The sequence below is a fragment of the Monodelphis domestica genome, chromosome 3, assembly GCF_027887165.1.
Source record: "Monodelphis domestica isolate mMonDom1 chromosome 3, mMonDom1.pri, whole genome shotgun sequence".
Lineage (NCBI taxonomy): Eukaryota > Metazoa > Chordata > Mammalia > Didelphimorphia > Didelphidae > Monodelphis > Monodelphis domestica.
The window spans coordinates 48087227-48113238 of NC_077229.1; the positions used below are offsets into that span (position 1 = coordinate 48087227).

Here is a 26012-nt window from a genome sequence, read left to right on the forward strand (position 1 = left end):
GTAATAAAAGACTAGGCCATTTGGCCTCTCCCCTCTCCTCTCCTCTCCTCTCCACCCCCCCTTCCCTTAATTCCTTCATGTATTAATTAAAATCTCCATAAAACCCAGCTGACTTGGGTATTTTCATATTTGGGAATTTTCCTATGGCGACCACTTATTTTTTATTTAAATCAAGACACTAAAAATTATCTTTACAGTTTGGCAATTCACAATCTTGAAACCCACATGTTTGCAGTTACAACATATAACATGAAACATGTAACAATAAATTTGTGTGTTGAATGATTCATATTATGGGCTAAGAAAGCAAAAACTAAACAGTTTCTGCATTATAGGAGCTTCCATTCTGTGGAAAAATATCTCTTCTGTGAAAGGAAATTCTTGGTTCTCTTTGTCTATTCTGAGTTTGCATTTATGAAAAGGGAATCCTTGGTTCTCTTTGTCTAGTTAGAGTTAACACTTTGGAGTAACAATAACTTAAGTACCCTTACTTAGTACCACATGTAAACCTTAAAATTTCTTACACTTATGAATGTTGGAAATTTCACCATTGGGAAATTTCATTCTTGGAAAAAATTTCCTACTGATAGTAAGAACTCTATTGGAATGTGAAACCCCTTGGCATGGGAGGATCCTTCTCCTCTCTACTTAAGACTACTTTAGGACAGAAACCTTTTGCTAAACAATGGAAAGGGCTTTGACCTATGCTTAAGCATAGAACAGGAAGTTCTTTGAGTCATGATTGATTTTAGAATTGATACAATAGAGATACTTGGAATGACAGAACCAGGTCTTGGAAAATACAATCTCCACCCTACTTAGAATAACAGGATTTAGGAAGGGCTGCAGCAAGATCAAGATTTAATTATTTGAGAATATGACCTTCAACAGACATGTGCAAAGGGGCAGACCTCTGGGCGGTCCTGGGTTAAACTAGAGCCACCATTGGCACAGGGGAGACATTGACAGTGATTGGTAGATGTGAGAACTGAGGGGAGGGAACTTAGATGGTTTCCTGAAAGATGGGGGGGTGGGGGGGAGAGGTCTGAGGACAGAGGAGGGGAGTTTTCTCCTCTGGAGAGTTTTTTGCTCTGAGGAGGTTTTGCTCTGAGCAAGGTGGCTCTGAAGGAGGACTGAGGAGGTTGCTCTGTGGGAGGACCAGGAGAGAAGGCTGGCTCTGAAGGAGGAGAATTCTCTGGAAACATTTCTTGAAAGGAGGCTCTCTTGAAGGTGGAGCCTGAGGTTGGCATGAGAAGCCTTACCTAGAGAGATCTTGGGTGAGTGATAAAACCAACTGACTGATTTATTCATTCTTATTCCTTTCTTACTTTCTCTCTTTTTCTATTGATTAATCAGTGTATTATAAATTAAATTTCTCTATAAAACCCAATTGGCTTGGGCATATTCATAAATTGGGAATATATTCCCTGGTGACCATCTTATATTTATATAAAACCAAGACACAGTAGAAAACATATTTCAGCGGTCATAATTGTTATATATTTCCCTTGCTCCCAAAACATTTTAATTATCACAGTTTATGACTCCCACTCTCTTATCTACAACTATTTAATGCTCAAAACTATTTTAAATCTCACACACACTAGACTGAAGGCAGAATTAACTCTTGTCTACTTTTGAATTAATCAACAAAATCGTAACTTAACCCTAAAGTAAGGGAAGTCCACAAACTTTTACTCCTAGGAGGAAAGTTAACAGCTTTAGAGGTGAGAAGTCAACATGATACTTGGAAGAGCTCCACCCCTTTTTCTAACTCAAACAGCCAGAAACTTTTTAATTCTTTTAAGAGTTCACACACTCAGAAACATGTGGTTCCAAAGGTGTAAATCCTAGGAGGAGAGCTGCTACCTTTAGAGGATGAGAGGTGTGACAATTTTGGAAACTGTGATTGGCCCCTGTGAAGAGGGGCAGAGATAGGAAACCATCATAAAAGCCACAAAATCTGTCTCCTGAAGATAGTCTTCAAGGGAACTTCATTAGAGACTGTAGCATGGATCCTGACTTCAACTTAGCCTCTGACTCCTGGACTACTTGGTTGGGTGAGTGAAAAGGCTGACTCCCTTCCTAGTTTCTTAAGAGATTAACTTCAGTCTTCGAGGAGACCATGTGATTACTCACTACAGGCCCTCCTGGCTGAGGACTAGTATAGGTATTTTCTCTAACCTCTTTCACATTTCTCTACTTTATTGTTTCCCCTCTATTTTGGCAAATAAACTGTGTCCAACCATTAAATTTAACCTTTACAATATAACAGAATAAATATATAATGCAGGGGCAGGTAGGTAACTCAGTGAAAAGAGCATCAGGCCTGGAATCAGGAGGACCTGGATACAAATCTGGACTCTGGACACATCCCAGCTATGTGACTTTGAGCAAGTCACTTAACCCCAATTGTTGCCTACTCCTTGTGGCTCTTTTGTCTTAGTTGTTTCTCAGACACAAAATAAGGGTTTAAACATAGATACATCTATTTATGTGTGTATATATGTATGTGTGTATATATATGCATGTATGGATGTATGTGTATGTTATAGGTACACAAATCCCTTTTTCCAGAAAAGGAAACAGGCTCAGAAAGGTCTATGGAGCCAGTGAGTCAATCAACAAGCATTTTTAAAAGACCTACTATGTGTCAGACATTATGCTAAGCACTGAGGATAAAAACAAAGGCCAAAAATAGTCCTTACCCTCAATGGGCTCCCAGTTTAATGGGGAGACAAAACACAAATAACTATGTTACTCTAAAGTTAAGAGAAAATTAATTAATTAATTTACTTTTTAGTCCTTACCTTTCACCTTAGACTTAATACTATGCATTGGCAGAAAGGTACTAATGGCTAGGCAATGGGGGTTAAGTATTTTGCCCAGGGTTAAACAGGTAAGAAATGTCTGGGGTCAAATTCTAACCCAGGACCTTCTCTTTTCAAATTTGCCTCTCTATTCACTTGGGCGTTTAAGAAGAATGTAGGTGGCAGGCACCATGTAAAGCTGGATGAACAGAGAAGACAAAAGGCTGTGCTCAAGGAGTTAATGGGAGAGAGACAATGTAAAGTTATATACAAACAAAATAGGGGCAGGTAAACTGGAGATAATCAATAGAAGGAAGGTGCAAGCATTGCATTCAGAGGAATGGGGAAAGGCTTGTAGTAGAAGGTGCAGAAACGAACAAATGCACACGCACACATGACTACATACATGTGTCTATACACACGCGTGTATATATTTATGCGTACACACACGAACACACCTATAAACGCAGAACAGACGAGAGGGAATCTAATGGGATATCAGCTTTAAAGCTGGAAGGGACCTCACAGGTTATCTAGTTCAAACCCTTCATTTTACAGGCGAGTAAACTGAGGGCCAACTCGAAGGCGCAAGAGCCCAGAGAGACGAAATCTCAGAAGCCATTTGGTCTAACTTTCCCATTTTACAGAAGATGAAACTAAGGACCAGAGAGGTTGGGTTTGAGCTCCAGTTCCTTGAATGCAGACTCAACGCCCAAACGCCCTTTCAGCTCTTCCAGCTATTAAAGGTCCGTGGCAAGATTCGTACCTAGTTCTTCCCGGCTCCAAGTCCAGCCGCCTCCCCACACCACGCCTTCATCCCCCAACTACTCTTAGTCTCGGGTCCGAGCCTGCCCACCTTACCAAAGTCGTTCATGGTGGCTGGGACCCAGTCTGCAATTCCACCGCCGGGGTAAACTGCTGTGACTGACAGCCCAGACCCACACACGCACAGCCGACTTTCGGCTGGGACCGACTTCCCAGCAGTCTTTGCGCCTACGGCGGCCGCTGAGGCCCAACCTCCCTTGCCTGAATGCGCCTGCGCAGTTTTCTGAGGCGGGTACGGTGGCTGTGGAGATTCGGGGTCATTCAGTTGCGGCCCGGGCTGATCGCCATGATCTCGGAAGGTGAGCGCAGCCCCCAAACAGGACCACTGATCTACGAGGCTGTGAAACACTGGGCCGCGGGAGGGCGAGGGGCTGCGGCCCTTTCCTTGATGCTCAGGGCACCATCTCCTGCTTCAATTTCCTCCTCTGTAAAGGGAGGAAAAGATCCCGAGCCTGTATTCAAACCTGAGCCCAATCTCTCCTAGAGCCTTCTCCTCTCGAGCCTCGTTTCCTCTTTTGTAAAAAGGGGGGACTGAAGTGGACTAGAGCCTCTTGTGTCCCGGACTTGGCTGAGGAATTATAGGGACCCCCCTTCCCCCCGCAGAGTCCTGATGACACACAAAACGAAATACCCAGGAGGGCGAAGGAAGCAATGAGGCTGAAACCCGGAGATCAGATCGTTTAAAAAACAAAGTCAGGGACCTTTGACCCCAAGGACCGCCAGAGCCAGGTGATGTCAGCGAGATCTTCAGGACCAGGAGCCATATAATTCTTTGTTTATAAACCCCTTACTTATTACAAGTAATACAAATAATATTACAAGTGATCTAAGTATCAATTCCAAGCTGAAAGAACAGTAAGGGTTAAGTGGCTTGCCTAGGATCACACAACCAGGACATATCTGAGGCCAGATTTGAAACCTGGACCTCCCATCTCTAGACCTGGTTCTTCATCCATTGAGCTACATAGCTGCCCCCATAAGTCATATTTCTTTGACCTCTGTGGGCCTCGTTAGCATCATCTTTCAAATGAGAAGGCCTGATGGACTTAGCCCCCATATAGCTTGTTTTGTATTGTCTTCTGTTAGACTGAGAGTTCCTTGAGGGCAGGGACTGGTTCCTTGTTTTTAGCTTTTCTTTGCACCCTCAATACTTTGTCAATTTGTGGCATATAATACTTTAACAAATATTTCTTTTTTTTTTTTAAATATATTTTATTTGATCATTTCCAAGCATTATTCGTTAAAGATCATTTTCTTTTCCTCCCCCCCACCCCCCATAGCCGACGCATAAGTCCACTGGGCATTAGATGTTTTCTTGATTTGAACCCATTGCTTTGTTGATAGTATTTGCATTAGAGTGTTCATTTAGAGTCTGTCCTCTGTCATGTCCCCTCAACCTCTGTATTCAGGCAGTTGCTTTTCCTCGGTGTTTCCACTCCCATAGTTTATCCTTTGCTTATGAATGGTGTTTTTTTCTCCTGGATCCCTGCAAGTTGTTCAGGGACATTACACCGCCACTAATGGAGAAGTCCATTACGTTCTATTATACCACAGTGTATTAGTCTCTGTGTACAATGTTCTCCTGGTTCTGCTCCTCTCGCTCTGCATCACTTCCTGGAGGTTGTTCCAGTCTCCATGGAACTTCTCCACTTTATTATTCCTTTGAGCACAATAGTACTCCATCACCAACATATACCACAATTTGCTCACCCATTCCCCAATTGAAGGGCATCCCCTCATTTTCCAGTTTTGGGCCACCACAAAGAGCGCAGCTATGAATATTTTTGTACAAGTCTTTTTGTCCATTATCTCTTTGGGGTACAGACCCAGCAGTGCTATGGCTGGGTCAAAGGGTAGATATTCTTTTGTCGCCCTTTGGGCATAGTTCCAAATTGCCCTCCAGAATGGTTGGATCAATTCACAACTCCACCAGCAATGAATTAATGTCCCTACTTTGCCACATCCCCTCCAGCATTCATTACTTTCCTTTGCTGTAATGTTAGCCAATCTGCTAGGTGTGAGGTGATACCTCAGAGTTGTTTTGATTTGCATCTCTCTGATTATAAGAGATGTAGAACACTTCTTCATGTGCTTGTTAATAGTTTTGATTTCTTTATCTGAGAACTGCCTATCCATGTCCCTTGCCCATTTATCAATTGGAGAATGGCTTGATTTTTTGTACAATTGATTTAGCTCATTATAAATATGAGTAACTAAACCTTTGTCAGAGGTTTCTATGAAGATTTTTTCCCAATTTGTTGTTTCCCTTCTGATTTTAGTTATATTGGTTTTGTTTGTACAAAAGCTTTTTAGTTTGATGTAGTCAAAATTATTTATTTTACATTTTGTGATTCTTTCTATATCTTGCTTGGTTTTAAAGCCTTTCCCCTCCCAGAGGTCTGACATGTATACTATTCTGTGTTTACCCAATTTACTTATGGTTTCCTTCTTTATGTTTAAGTCACTCACCCATTTTGAATTTATCTTGGTGTAGGGTGTGAGGTGTTGATCTATTCCTAGTCTCTCCCACACTGTCTTCCAATTTTCCCAGCAGTTTTTATCGAATAGTGGATTTTTGTCCCAAAAGCTGGGATCTTTGGGTTTATCATATACTGTCTTGCTGAGGTCGCTTTCCCCCAGTCTATTCCACTGATCTTCCTTTCTGTTTCTTAGCCAGTACCAAATTGTTTTGATGACTGCTGCTTTGTAATATAGTTTTAGGTCAGGGACTGCAAGGCCCCCATCGTAACAAATATTTCATTGGAATAGAATAATGATTTCTGAGATTCCTTCTGGCTTAGTATCAAGGATGATTGAATGAATGAATGAAAAAGCATCAAACATTTGTTGTTATTTAGTCATGTCTGACTCTTCCGTGATCCCTTTTGGGGTCTTCTTGGCAAAGATAATGGAGTGGTTTGCCATTTCCTACTCTAGCTCATTTGACCGATGAGGAAACTAAGACAAACAGGGTTAAGCAACTTGTCCCAAATCACCCAGTTATTAACTGCCTAAGGCTGGATTTGAACTCATGAAGACAAGTCTTTATTCCAAGTCCAATGCTCTATCCACCACACCACACCACCTAATCTCCCATTTCAAATATTTACTGTTTGTCAGCATTATGCCAAGCACTAGGAATGCAAAGACAAGCAAAGAGAATAGTTGATATAGTGAATAGTGCTGGACTTAAAGTCAAGAGGACAATAGTTCTAATTCTGCCTCTGACACTATTGGTGTGACCATGAGTACCTGTTTCTCAAAGTTATTGTGATAATATTTGTAAAGCAAAATGGGAATAAATAATAGCACCTAGTAGTGTAGTAGCAGCAGGGCACTTAGGTAGCTCAGTGGATACTTCCTAACTCTGTGATCTTATACAAATCACTTAATCCAAATTACCTATCCCTCATCACTCTTCTGCCTGGGAACCGATACTTAATATCAATTCTAAGATAGAAGTTAAGGCTTTTTTAAATTATGTATCATTTCCTATGAGCTAGACATTGCTAAATGCTTTTATAATTATCTGATACAACAACTTGGAGAGGTATTATATAGATGAGGAAACTGAGGCAAACAAAAGTTAAGTGATTTGTCAGAGATACATAGCTAGTTAAGTGTCTGAGACTGGATTTGAACTCAGCTCTTCCTTCAAGCTTGGCACACTGTTCTCAGGTTATTTTATCAGATTAAAATGAACTATTCATAAAGTACTTTGCAATCCCAGAAGTGCTATATAAGTGAGAGCTATTATTATTATTATTGAGTTTGCATTCCAATAGACAGTAGATGTCTAGAGGAGTGGAGGCTAGGGAGAAGTGTTTTTGGACAGGGGAGTCAAAGGGAATGGAGAATGGATTCCTGGAGCAATTGATCTACACAATACTTTTAGTTTTGGAGCTGGAAGACATTTTCTAGTATCAATTTGAGGCTTGTTCTCAGAGCCAGAGTTGAAAGCTAAGCAGTGGTTATGGCTTAGAGATTAAAAAAAAAAAATCAGTTATGGCTCTGAGCTTGGGCAAGAAGAGCTGAATATTCAGTTCACTGTCAAAAATCCAGAGGCTCATTGTTGGTGACTTGAGTTTTCAGGATGAGATTGAGGATGGAGGCATGACATGGATGGGAAGTATTCATTAATGGTTTCATAACAGTTTGATAGGAGGTTTCCATTGGAGTGCCCCAGGGTTCTGACCTTGGCCTTGGACTGCTTAATATAGACAGTCAGATCATGCATCTGGAACTGGGATAGATCTCTGAAGCTAGCTAGTGAAACTCTCTCATTTTACAGCTGAGAAAACTGAGAGGCAGGAACCACAAGTGACTTGTCTAAAGTCACACAGATGATCAATCAACCCAGGTTTTCCTACTCCAGATTCAGCATTCTCTCCACTGGACTAGACTTTTCCCCAAATTTGGATGACATAGGTAGGATATTTGTCAAATTTGTTGAAGATAGAAAACTGGTATGGACTATTTAACATATTGGTTGATAGTCAAGATTCTGAAAATATTTCTGCAGGCTAGAATAATAGGCTAAATCTAATAGGAAATTCAATAGGAATAACTTTAGAAAGTGACAGCATTATATTGTTCACTGGTATTGGAGTCTGGGGCCTGAGTTAAAATCCTTCCTCTGAAACATACTCTGAAACTGGGTGACCTTGGATGAGTTATTTCAAGTAGGTAAAACCTCTTCCCTAACTTTTAGGGGGCATTCCAGCTCTAGGTCTTTTATCCTAGATACAAGTGAAGTATAAATCAACTTTATGAACACAAGATATATTCATGAGTAGGGGAGAACAGCAGCTTCTCTGAAAAAGACCTGAGGAACTTAGCAGAGTCTGTGTTCTCAGCACCTGGACATTGAATTAATTCAACTGCTGGTGTGATATGGCAGCCAAGACACACCCAAGAGGACTGTGGAGATAGTTAGGATGTACACTATTTCAAGATAGGTTTGTTCAAAAATTGGTTTGTGAGGTCTGAGGCTAAGGCCTTTGATTGACTCTTAATCAGGGCCAGCTGTTACCTAATGTCAGGCTCTTCTTCCTAAATCTCGTTTCCACTGATTCCAGAATTTCCATATTTAATGATTTATTTTTGAGTTAACTCAAAGCATTGTTCTCTCTTGACATCTTCTTAAATTATAAGGGTGGCTTGGGCAACCCAGGAAGTCACCAACACTTTAGGGTGAATGAGTTTTTCTAGCTTTTCATCTTCCTGACAGAAGCCATTCAAGGAGTCAGAGTGAGTGCATTGGATGATTGGGTGTATAAAGGGAGAAGAGATAGTGTTTTCTGTAGTCTAATGTGGTCCTGGTCTTTGGAAGATCTTTTGGAAGATCTTGGCCTTAGATCTTCATAATTACCTTTCTGCAAAACACTAGATATTTAAAGTAGGTTGGTTGTAATTGAGCTAGAAATTACATTTGTGAAATAGGAAACATTAACTTTTTTATTTATGATATTACTGATCTTTCTCATGATTTTTTTTTGTTTCAGATGATGAATTAAACCTTCTAGTTATTATAGTTGATACGAACCCAATTTGGTGGGGAAAGCAAGCTTTGAAAGAATCTCAGGTAAAGGGCATCAGGCTAAGGATTCCTCTTTTAACATTTTAATATTAATTTCATTGAATATCTGAGTTGCTATTTCTAAATAAGATAGAGAATTTTGACTCTTGAAAGGTCATTTAATTTAATAGCAAGTGGATGTTTGTGCTCTGGAATTTATTTGTGGGAAAAGAGATATAGAATTCAGGTTGTGAATGTCATATCCTTAATCAGCAATTAATAAGGCTACATATATACATATATACATATACATATGTATATATGTATATATATATATATACCAATCACTTAAACTAAGAACATCCAAGATATTCTGTATCTGTTTTCTAAATGTGATGCTGTATACTTTTTTGGAATCTAGTGTTTAGACTGTGTAATGGGTAGAAAGGGTAGAAATAATCATATACAAGACAATTTATTTATATGCCTACACATATATTTTATACATTATTTTCAGGAATTTCCAAATATTTTTTACATGATACTATTGTAAAAACTTATGTACCACAAAACCCCTTTTGGACAAGTTCAATTATTAAATGTGTTCCTCAATTATTTAATTGTATATTTTAGATTGAATTTGTTTAAATTATGCTGTTTTATTATTTTACTTGCTTTTATAACATAATATTTGTATTTTGTAATATTTATTACAGTTATACTGGATTTAGATTTGTCATCTTTCCTAATTTCTTCCTTTTTAACAGTTCACATTATCAAAATGCATAGATGCTGTAATGGTGATGGGAAATTCTCACTTATTTATGAATCGTTCCAACAAACTTGCTGTGATAGCAAGCCATATTCAAGAAAGGTATGACTTATTTTTAATACTGTAATGTTTCTGAACATTTTTGAGGCTGACATGCTTTCTAAACAAGTGTCTTTTTGCTGTTACTTGGTGCATACAAAGGTGCCCCTCATCAATGAATAATATCCACACTATTAATAGGAAAGAAAGTATATTATCTGTCATATTGTGTAGTAAACTCTCATTAGTTGATATAAGCTAATTAAAATAGCAATGATGACATGCAAATTCACGAAGCGTTCCATATTTTTAAAAATTGGAACAATACAGAGAAGATTAGTATAGTCCTTACAAAAGGATTTAGATATACACTTGTCATTATAGACCGTTTGACAAGGTGGCCAGAAGTTTTCCCTGCCAAAAAGAACACCACTGCCTTTGTGGTAAGGACCTTACTAAAAGAGATCATTCCCAGATTTGGTATCCCCAGTAGAATTTGCTGAGATCGGGGAATACTTCATGTCCCAAATCTTCTAGGAAGTGTGCAAAAATCAAGGAATAGAAGGGAATTACCATGCTGTATACCATCCAGAAAGTGCTGGCCAAGTTGAAAGATTGAACTGGGAAGTGAAGACACTAGTAGGAAAGCTACAGAAACTCAGCTAAAATGGACAGAAGTTTTACCATTAGTGTTATTCTATCTGAGAACTAAGCCGAGTGAAGATTTACATACCTTTCCATATGAAATGCTACATGGCCAGGCAGTTTGGCAACATTTATACCATGTTGGGAAGAGAATGTCAGCTACACAAATACCTACAGGCATTGCAACAGAGACTAAAAGATTTGCACAGCATGAGGCTAATCCAGCAAAGGGTACCATTGGATTATTCATTGCATGGTATTGTACCAGGAGACACTGTCTATATCAAAAACTTCAACAGGAAGTCAGTGACTGACCAAAAATGGAGTGGACCATATCAGGTTCTGGCCACAACTTTTATTATGGGATTCATAAGTTTCTGATTGATTGGGTTAAAAGAGTGGAGCTTTCCAAGTATGTGACTTGTGAATTCTCTTACTTGATGGCTTACAAAGTGTTAAGTAGGTTGTTTTCAGTTTTGGTTGATCAATTTAAAAGTTGCTGATGCTAGACAGAGAAAGTCTGATTCACACTTCTTAGAAGGTAGAAAGAGTGTGACTGATAAGGCTTTGTAGAGAAACATCCTTGTTGCTGAGTGGGCTAGAGACCCAGCCTCCTAGCTCTAGGACTCCCTCTTGACCTAGCCTACCTGTGGAACCCTGGGTGAATTACTTAACCTCTAGCACTCTGGACAATTCTCTAAGAACATAAGTTGCAGACTGATGGGTGATTTGTGTTAGTAGAGAGAATTGCATCACTGGGAGTCCCCTCTGTTAATAGAATCTTCAGTCCGAGCCCCACTTTCCAGCAAAATAGATAATACAGATCACTCTGCTGAGTTTTAGGAGAAGAAAAAAAGGCTGCCTATACCGCAAATAATTTTCCTGTTGTTCCTCTAAAAGTATCATATTTTCTTAATCCTATTCATTTTTTTAATGAAATGATATTTTGTAATTTGCATTCCTTTTCATTCAAAATGTCTTGGCTTTTGCCATGGAATTTAAAATGAAAGGCTTTATTTCATACATTTAATTGTTTGTTTTTCCTTTCCTTTTCAAGTCGCTTCTTGTATCCTGGGAAGAACTGGAAATTCGGAGATATATTTGGTGACCCTGGCAACAGCGCCACTGAATATAATCCTTCAGGCAGTAAGGATGGAAAATATGAGTTATTAACTGCAGCAAATGAAGCAATTACTGAAGAGATTAAAGATCTCATGACCAAAAGTAGGTGGAATTTTAAGTCTTTTTTTTTTTGAGGAGAGTATTATTTAAAGGACTTAGAGAGCCAAAACCTTTGGTGGATTAATTACCTCTTGAATTCCTTAGTATTTTCTACTTTAAGTTATCTTAGAAATCACTGTTCTTAAAATTTTTTATTAAGCACATTTGTTTTTGCTTGATCCTTTGGCCAAGATTAATAAACTTAAAGGAAAGACCAGATGTAATGGTATGAGACATGTAATAGTATAAGATGGCAACATCCTAGTGTTCACACTTTAGTTTCTGCCTAAATTCTTGTTGATTAAAGCGTTTCCAAAGACGTTTTTACTTGAATTTATTAAGGCTATATATTAAATGATTCCTGTGTATACAAGTCCTGTGCTTTGAGAAATACAAAGATGAATAAGATAGTCCCTGACTTCAGGGAGCTTATAGTCTAGTTAGAGATAAGATGTAGACTTAGAAAAGTAAAAAACACCCAAGAGCAATCTCCCACAGACTCACAACTTTGGAATAAACCACTGAGGTCATCTAGACCAAACTGAATGCTATGCTAGTGAGATTTCAGTAGTTATTACTGCAATTATTGCATTTGGTGTAAGGTTTTTAGTTTCTCAACTTTTGTCTTTTTAGATTCATCACAAGGATTTAAACTGTCAAAAGCTTTTTGAGTTCTAATTTTTTAATTTAGTATGTTAGTTATCCTTCCCAGCTTTATGTCATTTGTAAGTAGGATGATAAGGCCAATTAGCCCTTCCACTTAATCATAAAATATGCTAATGGGGGGGGGTGGTAGGAGGGTGAGATGACTCAGTAGAGAGTGAGGCCTGGACATGGGAGATCCTGGATTCAAATCTAGCCCCAGACATTTCCTGTCTGACCCTGGGCAAGTCACTTACCCTGCTATTGCCTAGCCCTTATTGTTCTTCTGCCTTGGAACCAATACACAGTATTGATTCTAAGACAGAAGGTGAGGGTTTAAAAAAAAGTGCTAACCACCACAGGGCTATATACAGATTCCTTGGGCACTCCACTGGAGACTGTCCATATCAAATGGATGTCAAATATCAAATTACCAATAATGACTCTGGTTCTAATCATCCAGATAAACCATTCTTCATCTTATATCTCCATCTTTGTTACAAATTAGTGGTTTTGTCACAAGTACCATTAAAATGGGGGTATCTGTAGCTGCAACCTTTACTGTTCTACCAATATACCAACCCTACCAAAAAGAAAAGGGTTTATTCTATAACAGCAACCTGATCTTGCAGAAGTCAGATTGACCCACTGTGAATTCTGCTTTACTGGATATTTGTCAGGTGTCCCTCGTAATTCCTTACAGAATTTTGTCAGCCTGTAATCAAGTAAAACAAAAATTGCAGTTCCACTCAGTGCTGTGAGCTCTGAAAAAGATATGTCCTTATGTTGTTAAGAGCCTTTTAAAATTTTAATATCTTTGTTCTAAGGGCTGACATAGTAGACCAACGTGCAGGGGACCAAAGGAATATTCAGAAGTGATTATGATGTAAAAACAGAAGGCTGCAACTTCAAAAGAAAAAAGGAGAAAAAAGCTAATGAATTTCTTTGAGATTGTCCAAAAGCTATTGGAAAATGATTGGTTTTTTGCTCATTTCGACCTTTTTTTTATCCTTTTCTCCTCCATTTGGGAAGCAAGTCAGGAAGCATATTTATTGCTCACCTACTGTGTGGGAGACATTTTGTTAAAAAGGTGCTTGGTATACATTGGGCAAAAACAGTGCCTTCCATAATTGGGAAAATGATTCACAAATAACTAAGAATAATAAATTAACTATGAATAATAAAGATATAGATGAACAAACTCACGTAGAATACCTTACAGGGATATTTTATTTCAGAAGGAATTAAATATATTGGGATAGAGAAGAAATTGATTTTTCTACTATTATATTGTTTTAAAAGTATTTTAAAATGTAAAAACATCTTTATTTTCTCTTTCTACAAGTGTAATTTATCTCAAAAAGATTCAAATTTTAATTGTTGATTTTTGTCTATGGAGAAGGATACTTGGTTTCAAAATTAAGTAGACAGTATAGAGATTACATATTTAAACTCGGGAAAGAACAGAAAAGATGACTTTTTATAAAAATGTATATTTTCAGGTGACATGGAGGGACAACATACAGAAACATTGTTGGCAGGATCTCTTGCAAAAGCACTTTGTTGTATCCTTTACTGCTGGAACTTTTGAATCTTTACTGTCATTAAAAATATTTTAAATTGTATAAGTTTTAGAGGACCTTGGAGCTATAATAATGGTGGCATGAATCTATCCATAAGTAGTGGGTAATTAAATTATTTGTTTGGCCTTGGAATGTTTTTGTGTTCGTGTTTGAATATATGTCCACGTGATAGTCTTAGAATTCTCAAAAATTCTAAGAGAATTATAAAGAAAACTAAAGATTTGGGTCATGAAAAGTATGGAAACTTTCCACCTTACTCAATTTCAGAATTCATTTCTCTTCAAAATTCTTCCCTATTCCTTATTCTTTTAATTAAACTTACAGTATTTCTAGGTCATGGCCTCCTTAGAATCTAAATTATGTGTGTTGTGCTTTGTTTTGTTTTAAATCCTTATCTTCCATCTTAGAATGGGTTTCAAGGCAGAAGAGAGGAAGGGACCAGGCAATGGGGGTTAAGTGACTTAACCAGGGTCACATAGCCAGGAAGTGCCTGAGTCCTGATTTGAACTAAGGACCTCTCTCTCTGAATGTGTTTTAATTTAAAAGATCTTTTGGTGAACTTCAGGATAAAATAGTCTCATTTGAAAATTGAAAAAAGCATTTTAATCAATAATCATTTATTCAGTGTTTACCATCAGACTACCCCCATGCTGTGCTATTGCTCAAAGAGAGTATTTAATGAAGTTTTCCTTTGAGGATCCAGAATTCAGAAATTTAAGATCTTTTGGGATAACTCTAGTTAAGTTGAAGAATATTTTCCTTTTTAGGGAGAGAGGAAATATTTGGTAGTGTTACAGATCCTGAGTGATTATGCAGAAGTTGTTAGTTTGACTTTAAGAGACTACCAAACACTTGGGATTTGGGGGCAATAAGCAAAAAACTAAAGCATTTTAGTCAAGTGGTGTATGTTGGGCTTGTTTAAATGAGTTTTGGATTTTTCTAGAACTGTGTGCTTTGAATTATTGTGCAATTAAATGAGCTTTTTTATTCCTTAATTAAAAAAAATTAAGATATTCACAGAATGAGCAAGGAAGTAAAAGGTATGAGCCTTTGTTTTTCTAATGCCATTTATTTTACTGCCAATTTCAAATACTGTCTCATCTCCGTGGGGAAGGATGGTGTGACAAGGAAATCACTTTAAAAGACTGATATATATTAATTTAAGGTCGCCAAGGAATCAGCTATGTAATTCCTAAATGAAAACTCAAGTCAGCAGTCAATCTTTTATGGAGTTTAATTACAACAGGAAGAAGAAAGGAATTAGAGAGAGAGAGAGAGAAAAGGGAGAGAAGGGAATAGGGCTTAAATACCCCTTCTGTTTAGGCTGGGCCAAAAGGCCCAAGCCCTTAGATAGCTGGGGCAAAGAAAAGAGATCAGTCCCTATTACTCACGTGACCAAAATGGAGAAACAGTCTCAGAGGCCCCACCTTCAGCTTCCTTCAGAGCAAGCTTCTCAAAGCACACTCCAACCACTCAGACAAACTCCTCAACCACCACCCTGAGTCTTCAGACCCCTCTTTAAGGAAACCATCCAAGTTCCCTCCCCTCAGTTCTCATATCTACCAATCACTGTCCATCAATTTCCCTGTGCCAATGGAGGCTCTAGCTTAACCCAGGACCGCCCAGAGGTCTCTGGCTTTGCACATGTCTGTTGAAGGTCATATTTTCAAATAATTAAATCTTTGATCCTTTGCTACAGCCCTTCCTAAATCCTGTTAACCTGAGTAGGGTAGAGATTCAAATAATTAAATTTTGATCTATGCTGCAGCCCTTCCTCAATCCTGTTAGGACTGAGTAGGGTGGAGATTGATTCCAAGTATCTCCATTGTATCAATTCTAAAATCAATCATGACTCAAAGAAATTCCTGTTCTATGTTTAAGCATAGGTCAAAGTCCTTTCCATTGTCCAGCAAAAGGTTTCTGTCCTAAAGTAATCTTAAGAAGGGAGGAGGAGGAAACTCTCATGCCAATGGGGTTCACATTCCAATAGCCAAGACCCACTATCAATAGGAACTTTTTCAAGTATGAAATTTCCCAATGGTGAAATTTCCAACATTTATAAGTCTAAGGAATTTTAAGGTTTACAATGGGCTGGTTAGAAATGAGTGTGGGCTTAGAAATGGAGTATTTTTATAAGATTGAACTAGAGTTAAATTTGTTTTTATTGCTTACCTTTGTAGATAACCAAGAAATGAAATCAAGAATATTGGTAAGAATTTCCATAGGTAATTGTACTAATTTTTAATTTTAAGTATATGAAATTGTAATGGAGATTGACTTCTTTTTTTTTTTAAGGTCATTAAGGCTGCAGAAGACAGTGCGTTACAATATATGAACTTCATGAATGTTATCTTTGCAGCACAGAAACAGGTCTGTGTTTTTCATTAGAGAGTGTGTTGTGTCATGAAAGAATGAGTGCCTTCCTTTAATTGGGCTGCCTTCTTCAAGAGTTAGACTTAGGAATTACAGAACTTACCCTTCTAGATACTTGTTGGACAGGTCAGTTTATTTATCCCATTTTCTCCAGGTGTAGAGTGGGATTACTCATCATCCTCATCAAGCTTAACTGTTTTTTAAAACCATACCTTTTATCTTAGAATTGATTCAAGTACCAAGTATTGGTTCTAAAGCAAAAGAAGAGGAAAGGGTAGGCAATGGGGGTTAAGTGACTTGGCCAAGGGTCACACAGCTAGGAAGTCGCCAGATTTGAACCTAGGATTTCCCACAGCCAGGCCTGGCACTATTCACAAAGCCACCTACCTGGCCCCCATAGAGATAATTTGAAGATTAAACTTTTCTTTTTGAAAAGAATTGTTACATTCTAATCATGGATCACTGGAGTAGTGGAAGGAGTTTTAAAGAAATAATCAGCCCTTCCACAGATAATTTAAACAAGATTTTTCCTTTTCTTTTCAGTGTCTAAAACTGTATTTTCTTAGTATATGAATTTCCTTTTTGCCACATATTTTTAGTTGTAATGATATTGTAGGTGCTTTGATGGCTTTTTCTTCCAATCTTATATGATTTAAAATTTTTGCTTTCAGAATATTGTGATTGATGCTTGTGTCCTAGATGCAGATTCAGGGCTCCTCCAACAGGTATGCTTTAAAAAAAATTCATTGAATCTTTATTGACTGCATTAATACATGCAAAACACCTTTAAATGGTAAGAGATTTTTTAAAAAGAGAGCATCCACCCTCGGGGAATAGAAAAAACTTGTAAACACATCACTAGTAGAAATTAGAGTATGATAAATGCCTGAGAGTTATATAATATATCATAGAAGTTCAGAAGAGGAAAGAGTTACTAAAGGAGCTGGTTTTGAAAATAGATTCTTCCATCAACAGATGGAGAGAGGGAGTTAAGGTATTCGAGGGGATGCTGTGATCAGAGACATGAAAGCTGGCAAATATAGGATTAGTTTAGGAGATAGTGAGGGATTTAGTTTGGGAAGGTTTATTGGGGAGTTGTATGAGAGAAGGCTGGAACGATAAATGGGTCTGAACAAAGGCAAAGCAGTTGTGAGGTGGAAAGGAGGGGAATTGGTCAAGTTAATGATTGGATGGTCTTTATTCCTAGTAATAGTGTTAGCTTATGTTTATAAAGGACCCACAGTGGAACAGAGGAAAGTAGAAAACAAAGCCATTTGTGGATCATGTTGGAGTCATGGACTTCAGGAGGAATAGAAAAATTTGGGTGGCCTACCAATACCAGATTTCCAACTGTACTAGAAAGCAATAATCAAAACAGTCTGGTACTGACTAAGAAATAGAATGGTGGGTCAGTGGAATAGATTAGATACACAATATATAGGGGAAGTGACCTAGTGTTTGGAAAATGCAAAGACCCCAGGTTTTGGGATAAGAATTCACTCTTTGACAAAGACTTCTTGGAAAACTGGACAACAGTGTGGCAGAAACTAGGTATAGACCAATATCTCACACCCTATACCAAGATAAGATCAAAAAGTGTATGTGATTTAGAAATAAAGGGTGATACCATAAGTAAATTAGGGGAACATAGAATAGCTTACCTCACAGATTTATGGAGAAGGGAAGAATTTATGACCAAACAAGAGATAGAGAACATTATAAAATATAAAATAAATAATTTTGATTAAAGTATTTGTATAAACAAAACCAATATAACCAAGATTAGAAGAGAAACAACAACCAGGGGAAAAATTTAATAGCACATTTCTCTGATAAAAGTCTAATTTCTCAAATATATAGAGAATTAAATCAAATTTATCAGAATAAAAATCATTCCCCAGTTGACAGATGGTCAAAGGATAAGAACAAACAGTTTTCAGGTGAAGAAATAAAAGTTATCATTAATCATATGAAAAAATGTTCTAAATCACTCTTGATTAGAGAAATGCAAATTTAAACAACTGAGATACAGCCTCACACCTATCAGATTGGCCAATATGGCAGTAAAAGAAAGTGGTAAATGTTGAAGGGGATATGGCAAAATTGGGACACCCAGTGCATTATTAGTGGAGTTGTGAACCTATCCAGCCATTCTGGGGAGCAATTTGAAATTATATCCAAAGGGCTATCGAACTTTGCATACCATTTGATTCTGTAATACCACTGGTAGGTCTGTATACCAAAGAGATTTGGGGGAAAAAAAAAGAGAAAGAACCTATTTGCACAAAAATGTTCATTGCAGTTCTTTTTGTGGTGGCAAAAGACTGGAAATTGAAAGGATGTCCATCAATTGGGAATGGCTGAACAAATTGGGGTACATGTTAGTGATGGAATATCATTGTACGATAAATGATAAGCATGATGATTTCAGAAAAAGCTGGAAAGATCTGTGGGAACTGATGCAGAGTGAAATAAGCAGAACCAGGAGAACACTAAACAATAAAAGCATTATTGTTGTATGATCAGCTATGAAAGATTTACCTTCAGTGATACAATGATCCAAGACAGTTATGACAAAGAGTGCTATCCACATCTAGAGAAAGCATTGTTGGAGTCAAAATGCAAATGATCAAGGCATATAGTTTTTCACTTTAGTTTTTTTGTTGGTTTTTTTTTTTCAATTTTGGGGGTTTGGTTTTATATGAGTATGTCTTAAAATGACCAATATGGAAATATGTTTTGCATGATAATACATGTATAACCCAGATCAAATTACTTGTCATCTCTCAGAGGGAGGAGGAAAGGGAGAGAGGAAAACAATTTGGATCTTATAATTTCAGAAAGTATATATTGAGAATTGTTATTACATGTAATTGGGAAAATAAAATATCTTTAAAAAATAAAAGAAAGTCTGGGAACTGATCTTTTGGGGAAATTCAGTAAAAATAAAGGAAAAGATTGCCTAATATCAGTGTTTGGCCCAAAAGAATTTGTTTTTGTTTTTTTTTTTAATTTAAAATTTTAGAATTTATAACTATTATTTCAAATTTATAAAGGGAGAGACTACAGCTATCATGTTCAGTATTTGATCTGGATTCTCAGAACGACAGGCATGATTTTTCAGGAAATCAGACTTTTTTGTATAGGTACTGTAATGTACTGGATAGAGAGGCAGCTTTGGGGTTGCGAAGTCATGGGTGTAAATCCTAACTCTGATCCATTTCACTCATGTGACCCTTTCTAAGACTAGAAGTTAGAAGTTTCATCTTTTTTCCTACTGCTGTGATCTTGAAGACAGTATTCCAAGGGAGCAGGGGGGAAAAGTCTTCCAGAGCCTTCTTGATTAACTGTCAGTGTCCTAAACCTACCTTTCAACACCTTTTTCTGAAAATCATAGGACCTTAATAGATTAGTTCTTCTGGTGGCATTGTTCAGTTGTGCTTGACTCTTCATGACCCATTTGGAGTTTTCTCAGCAAAGATCCTGGAGTGATTTCCTTCTCCAGCTCATTTGACAGATGTGGAAATGGCAGCAAACAGGGTTAAGAGACTTGCCCAGGGTCACATAGCTACTAAGTGTCTGAGGCTAGATTTGAATTCAGGTCTTCCAGCCTCTAGACCCAGCTCTCTATCCGTCGTGCTTCCTAACTGCCTTAATTTTTAGTTAGGATCAAAACATTCAATTCCAGTCCCAGAAACATGAAGGCCCTTTTGGTGTGAAGTCTACTTCAGTTGGTTTTATCAATTTTTCATTACCTTGTTAAATAATAAGAGTTGGTGATTAAAAGTATCTGAAGCTAACTGTCATCAAAAATTCTCATTTAATTTGCAGACTCACATCCACCTTGCCTTTGATTGTAGGTATTACTATTCAGATTTGTACCATTGTGAAAAAGTTCAGTGATGATCATTTGTGCCCATAGTGTATATTTATTTACAGGCCTGTGACATTACCGGGGGAATATACTTGAAGGTGCCCCAGATGCCATCTCTTCTGCAGTATTTATTGGTAAGAATAAACTTCTAAAGAATCATTTAAATAAACTGTGTGCATTGAAGCCCATTACAAACATTTTTTTCTGAGACCCTGCAGACATTGTTATAAATACTCAGGAACTGAATATTACAAAAGCACAATAAATGAACTAAAATTATGATTTTTCTACTGGAGGGCCAAAAATATCTTCATTACATGGGATCTTTGTTTTTGTTATTGTGGGGACTCCCTGAGTGATTCATGGTCATGGCCCCTCCACACCTTAGCAGATGGTCAGTGGTCAAAAAATTCAGCTGCTAGTAACCAGTCTTCTGGGGCTCAGCCTCTTCAGAGTTAGATCAGCTCCTTGGATGTGGGCCCTGGCCTGTGCTTGGAGCCTTTCCAGCTTGGGGTGCAACCAGTGAGAACTTTAACCAAATGTTACCTCAAGGTACCAGCAAGACGGCAGACCAGGGCTTGGGTGGAAGAGTGGGACTGAAATGCTATTAAAACATGTTACAAACTCTGACTCACGTGTTTTGATCAACTTTCCTTTTCCCAAGCAAGCAACAGAAAAAGAATCCAAAGATTTTGCACAGTTTAGTACCAAATTAAATGCAGGACCAAGTTAATAACATAGCTGTATCTCTAAGGAAATAAAGAATTGTGTATTTAAGTAATTTATTTCTCTGGCAAATGCTTGGTATTCATATTTCATCCCCTAGTAAATTCTTCCTTGGTATTAATAAGAATTCTTTTCTTTTTCTAAACAGTGGGTATTCCTTCCTGATCAAGACCAAAGGTCTCAGTTAAACCTCCCACCGCCAATTCATGTTGACTACAGAGCTGCTTGCTTCTGCCATAGAAATCTCATTGAAATTGGTTATGTCTGCTCTGTCTGTTTGTCAAGTAGGTTGACAGAGAGCATTTTAAAAAACAATGGGGGGGGGATGCCAATTTCTCATTCTCCTCATCTAAAATCTTCCTGTTCTTTTCATTTCCAGTATTCTGCAATTTCAGCCCTATTTGTACCACATGCGAGTAAGTACCTGTGATGTGTGTGTGTGTGTTCATGCATGTGGACGCTACACACATTAGAGACAGAATTCATTAAAAATGTTTTCCTTCTTGTATCATTACAGGACAGCCTTCAAGATTTCTCTGCCTCCTGTTCTGAAAGCCAAGAAGAAGAAATTAAAAGCTTCTGCCTAGAGACCAAAATGATCCCCAGAGCCCCAATATTTAACCCTCTTTTCTCCAACTGTTTTTCCTGCAATATACAGATTTTAACAGAGAAATCTGTACTGAAGAGGTTGTTCAAAGAAGTGATAGCTGTACATACATAACTATATTTTATATAGCTAGTCTGTTTTAAGGACACGTTCCTCGTCTGTTCCTAGGTGGGAGAGAGTGGTTGGGGAGGTTCTGTTCCAGGATGATATGAGGAGTTCTTTCTATATAGCATAGTGTTCAGGGCAGGAGAACATCTAGCTACTTTCTGAATTTTAAAAACACGGATATTTTCAATTTAGTTCATTAAGTATTAAGCTGTTTACAATGTGCAGAGGTGCTGCGGTTAATCGTTTCCAGGGTAATCATTTATTAAAGTAACCGTCGTGTTGATTACAGCCATTAACACATGAATGTTTTATCTCAATTTGGTTCTCCTTGGTGAAATGCAGAGTGTGTGCTATTGTAGCATAATTATGACCATTGATACCCATTTGTATTCATTCCCAGCACTTGTGGCTTTAAGATGGATTTTCTGACTTAAAGACAACTCTTTGCCTTTACAGTAAAAGTGTAAAAGAACTCTCAGTCCATTAATTTGTTACTCTTTCTCCCTCCCAGACTTTAGTGTTTAGTACTTAAAAAGTCTTTACTAAGTATAGCTATTTTTTACCCAAATAAGAATCACTGAGTGATTACTGAGCCTTTATTTTTAAATGAGTTAGGAAAGTGAGCAGAGTACGGCAAATGCATACCTGCTAATATATAGGCACTAAAAGGTGGTTTCCAGAAGAACGGGGGAATCACTCTCAGTCACATGAGTTCTACCTTAACATGACTCTTTCACCAGTTTAAAGAATTATTAGAAAATCTCTGAGTGTTCATGGTACCTTTGCAATCTTTCTTAAATTCTAAAGAAAAAATGTTTAATTTAGTTCTAGAAAAATGGCGTTTTCATAAATGCCTGAAGTTATTGAAAGTCCTTTTGTCTTCCCAGTTATATAAGAAGGATCAAGGAATAGGAAAATTATGGAGACACGTTTTTTTACTTACTGACACATAAGACTTTTATTGTTTCCCAGAGAAACTAGACTGTTTATTTGCTTAGGGAATTCAGACAGGCTTTTCTGGTTGTGTTAAAGACTATAGTGAAAGTGTTTGTGATAATTTTGGTAATTGTTTTAAAAACCTTTGATATTTACATTGTGTTAAAATGTGGTTGTTTTAAATTCATTGTTAAATCTTGTGGGAACAGGCACTGAACAGGACTCAAGAGGCATCTTGATGCAGTGAGAAGAGTCCTAGATTTGGAGTGAAAGGACCTAGGTTCAAATTCTGACTGCTACTTGGCTTTGAGTTTCCTTAACATAATGAGGGAGTTGGCCATAACCTTTAGGTTCTTTCCTGCTCTAAATCTTTGAATCTATAACTTGAATTTAAATCCTTTTTCTGACATATATTAACTATTTGACCATGAACAAGTTATTTCATTTGAGCCTTAGTGTTCTCGTCTGTAAAATGGGAATTCTAAATTTATCTACCTCACAGGGCTGTTGTGAGGACAATGTTTTGTAATAACTGTAAAGTGGCATGTAAATATGAGCTGTTGTTATTCTCCTACTGTGTACTTGGGTATAATGGGGATCGTTGCTTTCAAGTCTAGTGACACAGTTGGTGCCTGAAAGGGATCAGAAAGATTTCAGAACACTTGAATCAGGACTTCCTTTTCTCTTGTCCCTTTTAAAAACTTTCTCATTTGTTCATTCCAGTTATATTTTATTTCAACTGTATAGTTAATTTTAATATGAAATTTTTCAATAAAATAATTTACTTTTTCAGTTTGGTCAAATGATTTCATTTTATACTTTCTTTTGTTCATGTGTACTTTTATCTTAGACATTTCAAAACTATGACGTTTTAAACCCTTTCTTCCATTTTAGAATCAATACTATATATTGGTTCCAAAGCAGAAGAGCAGTAAGGGCTAGGTGATGGGGGTCACATGCCCAAGGTCACATACTAGAAAGTGTCTGAGGTTAGATTTGAACCCAAGACCCCCTGTTTCCAGGTCTGAAAACTATAATGTTGTAATGTGATTTATTTCACATCATTAAAGATTTCATTTGAAGAAATTTAGTCTCAAAATCCAAGATTGTACATAAAAATACTGTCATTAGTATTAAAAAATTATGGACCAACTTGAAAATAAATCATTATATAGATTAGCATAATTTGAATGCAATCAAAACCTTTAAAAATAATATACAAATACCATATTAATAACAAGTTGTGCTTGGTTATAGTTATAGATAGAAATAACACGTGTTGAACAGAAAATAATTATTAAGAAAACATCTTGAATATCCTGATTACATAAAGTTGGGGAGTATTACATTATTTCGGTAGATGACATGAAAATAGGTTATTGATTATTCCCCTAATAGTTGATTTAAACTATGACAATATAAAATGTCTTTGGTATTTTAAAATATCTCTAAATGTTCCATTATTTAATTTTTAATGTATGCACAAATAACAGAATAACAAAAATGTCTTGATTACTTTCATATTCCTTTAAGAATTCTTTTTTCAAATTGCTGTTTCTATTATTTCTTACTTTAAAAGAATAATAATTGTAATCAATATTATATTCTGATTTATTGTTATAATTCTTTTCTCTGCATCAATTGATGAGTTCATGACATTTCTTCCAATTCTTCATATTTTAATTTCTTATTGAATACAACCATTATATTTTCCTACACAATTTGTCAGCTATTCAACAATCTCAAACACATGGACTTTTCCCCTAGGTTTTTGCTATTATAGAATGATGATGCTATGAATATCTTTATACAGATAGATCTTTCCTGCTAATGCCATTCTTTGAGTTTAGTCTTAGTGGTTTTGTTGCCTCTCTTATGTGTTAGCATGTCGTTTTTGAAAGACTGCACCAGTGCACAGGCCTGCCACTAGTGTGCTGTGTGCCAATTTCTCCACAGGCCTGCCAACATTCAATTCTTTTTAAACCATGTTGCCAATCTGATGGGTTGCTTTAAATTTCATTTTTCTTATTAGAGACTTTGAACAACTTTTCAGATGTTATTAATAGTTTTTTCTCTTGATGGGCTATTTGCCACATGTATTATAGGTTCAAAAAGCACTCTTTAATTTTCAGAATTGCTTATTTCTTTCTTTTAAAAAAACAACCTCATCTTCCATCTTAGAATCAATACTGTGTATTGATTTCAAGGTAGAAGAGTGGTAAGGGCTAGGCAATGGGGGTGAAGTGACTTGCCCAGGGTCACACAGCTGGGAAGTATCTGAGGTCAGATTGGAACCCAGGACCTCCCATCTCTAGGCCTGGCTCTCAATCCACTGAGCTACCCAGAATTGCTTACTAACTGTCATTTGTCAGGCTCACTTATTCCTTAGAGAGCTTAAACCTTTGGGTTCAGTATTTTAACCTAGAAATACAGACGTATTGAAATTCAAACCATCACCTTTCTCTTCATAAAGCCAGGAGTCTTGTTATGGTTTGTGAATGGCCAATTATAATCGAAGAATTGGTAAATAACTGCCATTTCTTGTCAGTAATTTTGGGTTGTGCACATATTTACACATATACTGTGGCCCTGGGATTCTTAAGGACGACAGTGGCACCTGTGTGTAAAAAGAAGTTTTATCCCATGAGTGAGTTGATCATATAATATCAGTTTATTCTCTATTTAGACAAACTACAAAATATTTATTCCTGAAACTTAAAATTTATACCTGCTTTCCTTAGCATGTGTAATCATTCCTTTCTTTCTCAGCCTGATCTCTCGTTGTCTTTCCAGTTTTCTTAAACTTAACTCTCCTCCATACCTTCTATAATGGCTGTACCACTGGCTTTCATTCTATTCTTCCCACATGACACACACTTTATTTCCTAACTTGTTTCCTTTGCACTGGCTGTCACATGCCTGGGATGCCCTCCCTCCTCACTTTTGCTTTCTAACTTCCCTGGTGTCCTTTAAGATTCAGTACAAGGTGCCTCAGTAGATAAGAGAGCCAGGCCTGAAAGCAGGAGATTCTGGGTTCAATCTGGCCTCAGACACGTCCTAGCTGCATGACCTTGGTCAAGTCACTTGACCCTCATTGCCTAGCCCTTACCACTCTTCTGCCTTAGAATGAATACTTACCATAGAGTCTAAGATGGAAGGTAATGGTTGCTTTTTATTTTTAAAGGAAAAGGGAGCAGCTAGGTGGCTCAGTAGATAGAGAGCCAGGCCTGGAGACAGGAGGTCCTGGATTCAAATTTGGCTTCAAATACTTCCTAACTATGTGACCCTGGACAAGTCACTTAACCCTCATTGCCTAGCCCTTACCACTCTTCT

At 37.3% G+C, this 26012-nt stretch overlaps 2 protein-coding genes and 1 non-coding gene across 6 annotated transcripts in view; 2 read left to right on the forward strand and 1 right to left on the reverse strand.

Moving 5' to 3' along the window:
- EIF2B1 (eukaryotic translation initiation factor 2B subunit alpha) overlaps window positions 1–3813 on the reverse strand; it is a 15038-nt gene extending 11225 nt beyond the window's left edge. The window contains exon 1 of one of the 2 annotated variants that reach the window (XM_056821888.1): window positions 3672–3813. In XM_056821888.1, coding sequence (XP_056677866.1) covers window positions 3672–3684 — 13 coding nt within the window. In that variant the 5' untranslated portion in view covers window positions 3685–3813. Of the gene's footprint in view, window positions 1–3666 lie in introns of both variants that reach the window. The other variant, XM_056821889.1, reaches the window with a different exon arrangement.
- Window positions 3807–23482, forward strand: GTF2H3 (general transcription factor IIH subunit 3). Of its 3 annotated transcripts, none has more exons than XM_056821887.1 (14): window positions 3854–3934; window positions 7927–8063; window positions 9140–9219; window positions 9921–10027; window positions 11667–11833; window positions 13975–14037; window positions 15066–15095; window positions 16236–16264; window positions 16351–16425; window positions 17100–17153; window positions 20368–20436; window positions 21177–21312; window positions 21408–21444; window positions 21546–23482. In XM_056821887.1, exons 2-14 carry the CDS (start codon window positions 7979–7981, stop codon window positions 21613–21615), a joined length of 1002 nt encoding a protein of 333 aa, XP_056677865.1. In that variant the 5' UTR covers window positions 3854–3934; window positions 7927–7978; the 3' UTR covers window positions 21616–23482. The 3 variants fall into 3 exon arrangements, with proteins under 3 accessions (XP_001375408.4, XP_056677865.1, XP_007489992.2); XM_007489930.2 differs by lacking the exon at window positions 7927–8063 and adding an exon at window positions 4239–4364 and having other exon boundaries at window positions 3882–3934; XM_001375371.4 differs by lacking the exon at window positions 7927–8063 and having other exon boundaries at window positions 3807–3934.
- On the forward strand, window positions 10246–10347 carry LOC130458641 (U6 spliceosomal RNA). Its single transcript, XR_008918050.1, has one exon. It is a non-coding gene; the product is annotated as a U6 spliceosomal RNA (small nuclear RNA).
- Window positions 23483–26012: the final 2530 nt, after the last annotated feature.

Excerpts from the sequence above, each read along its gene's own strand:
- GTF2H3 (XM_001375371.4), top strand. The coding sequence starts at position 3,841 with ATGCGCCTGCGCAGTTTTCTGAGGCGGGTACGGTGGCTGTGGAGATTC. Across the intron at positions 3,935-9,139 it reads GATCGCCATGATCTCGGAAG|ATGATGAATTAAACCTTCTA; the intron begins GTGAGCGCAGCC and ends TTTTTGTTTCAG. Across the intron at positions 17,154-20,367 it reads ATTCAGGGCTCCTCCAACAG|GCCTGTGACATTACCGGGGG; the intron begins GTATGCTTTAAA and ends ATTTATTTACAG.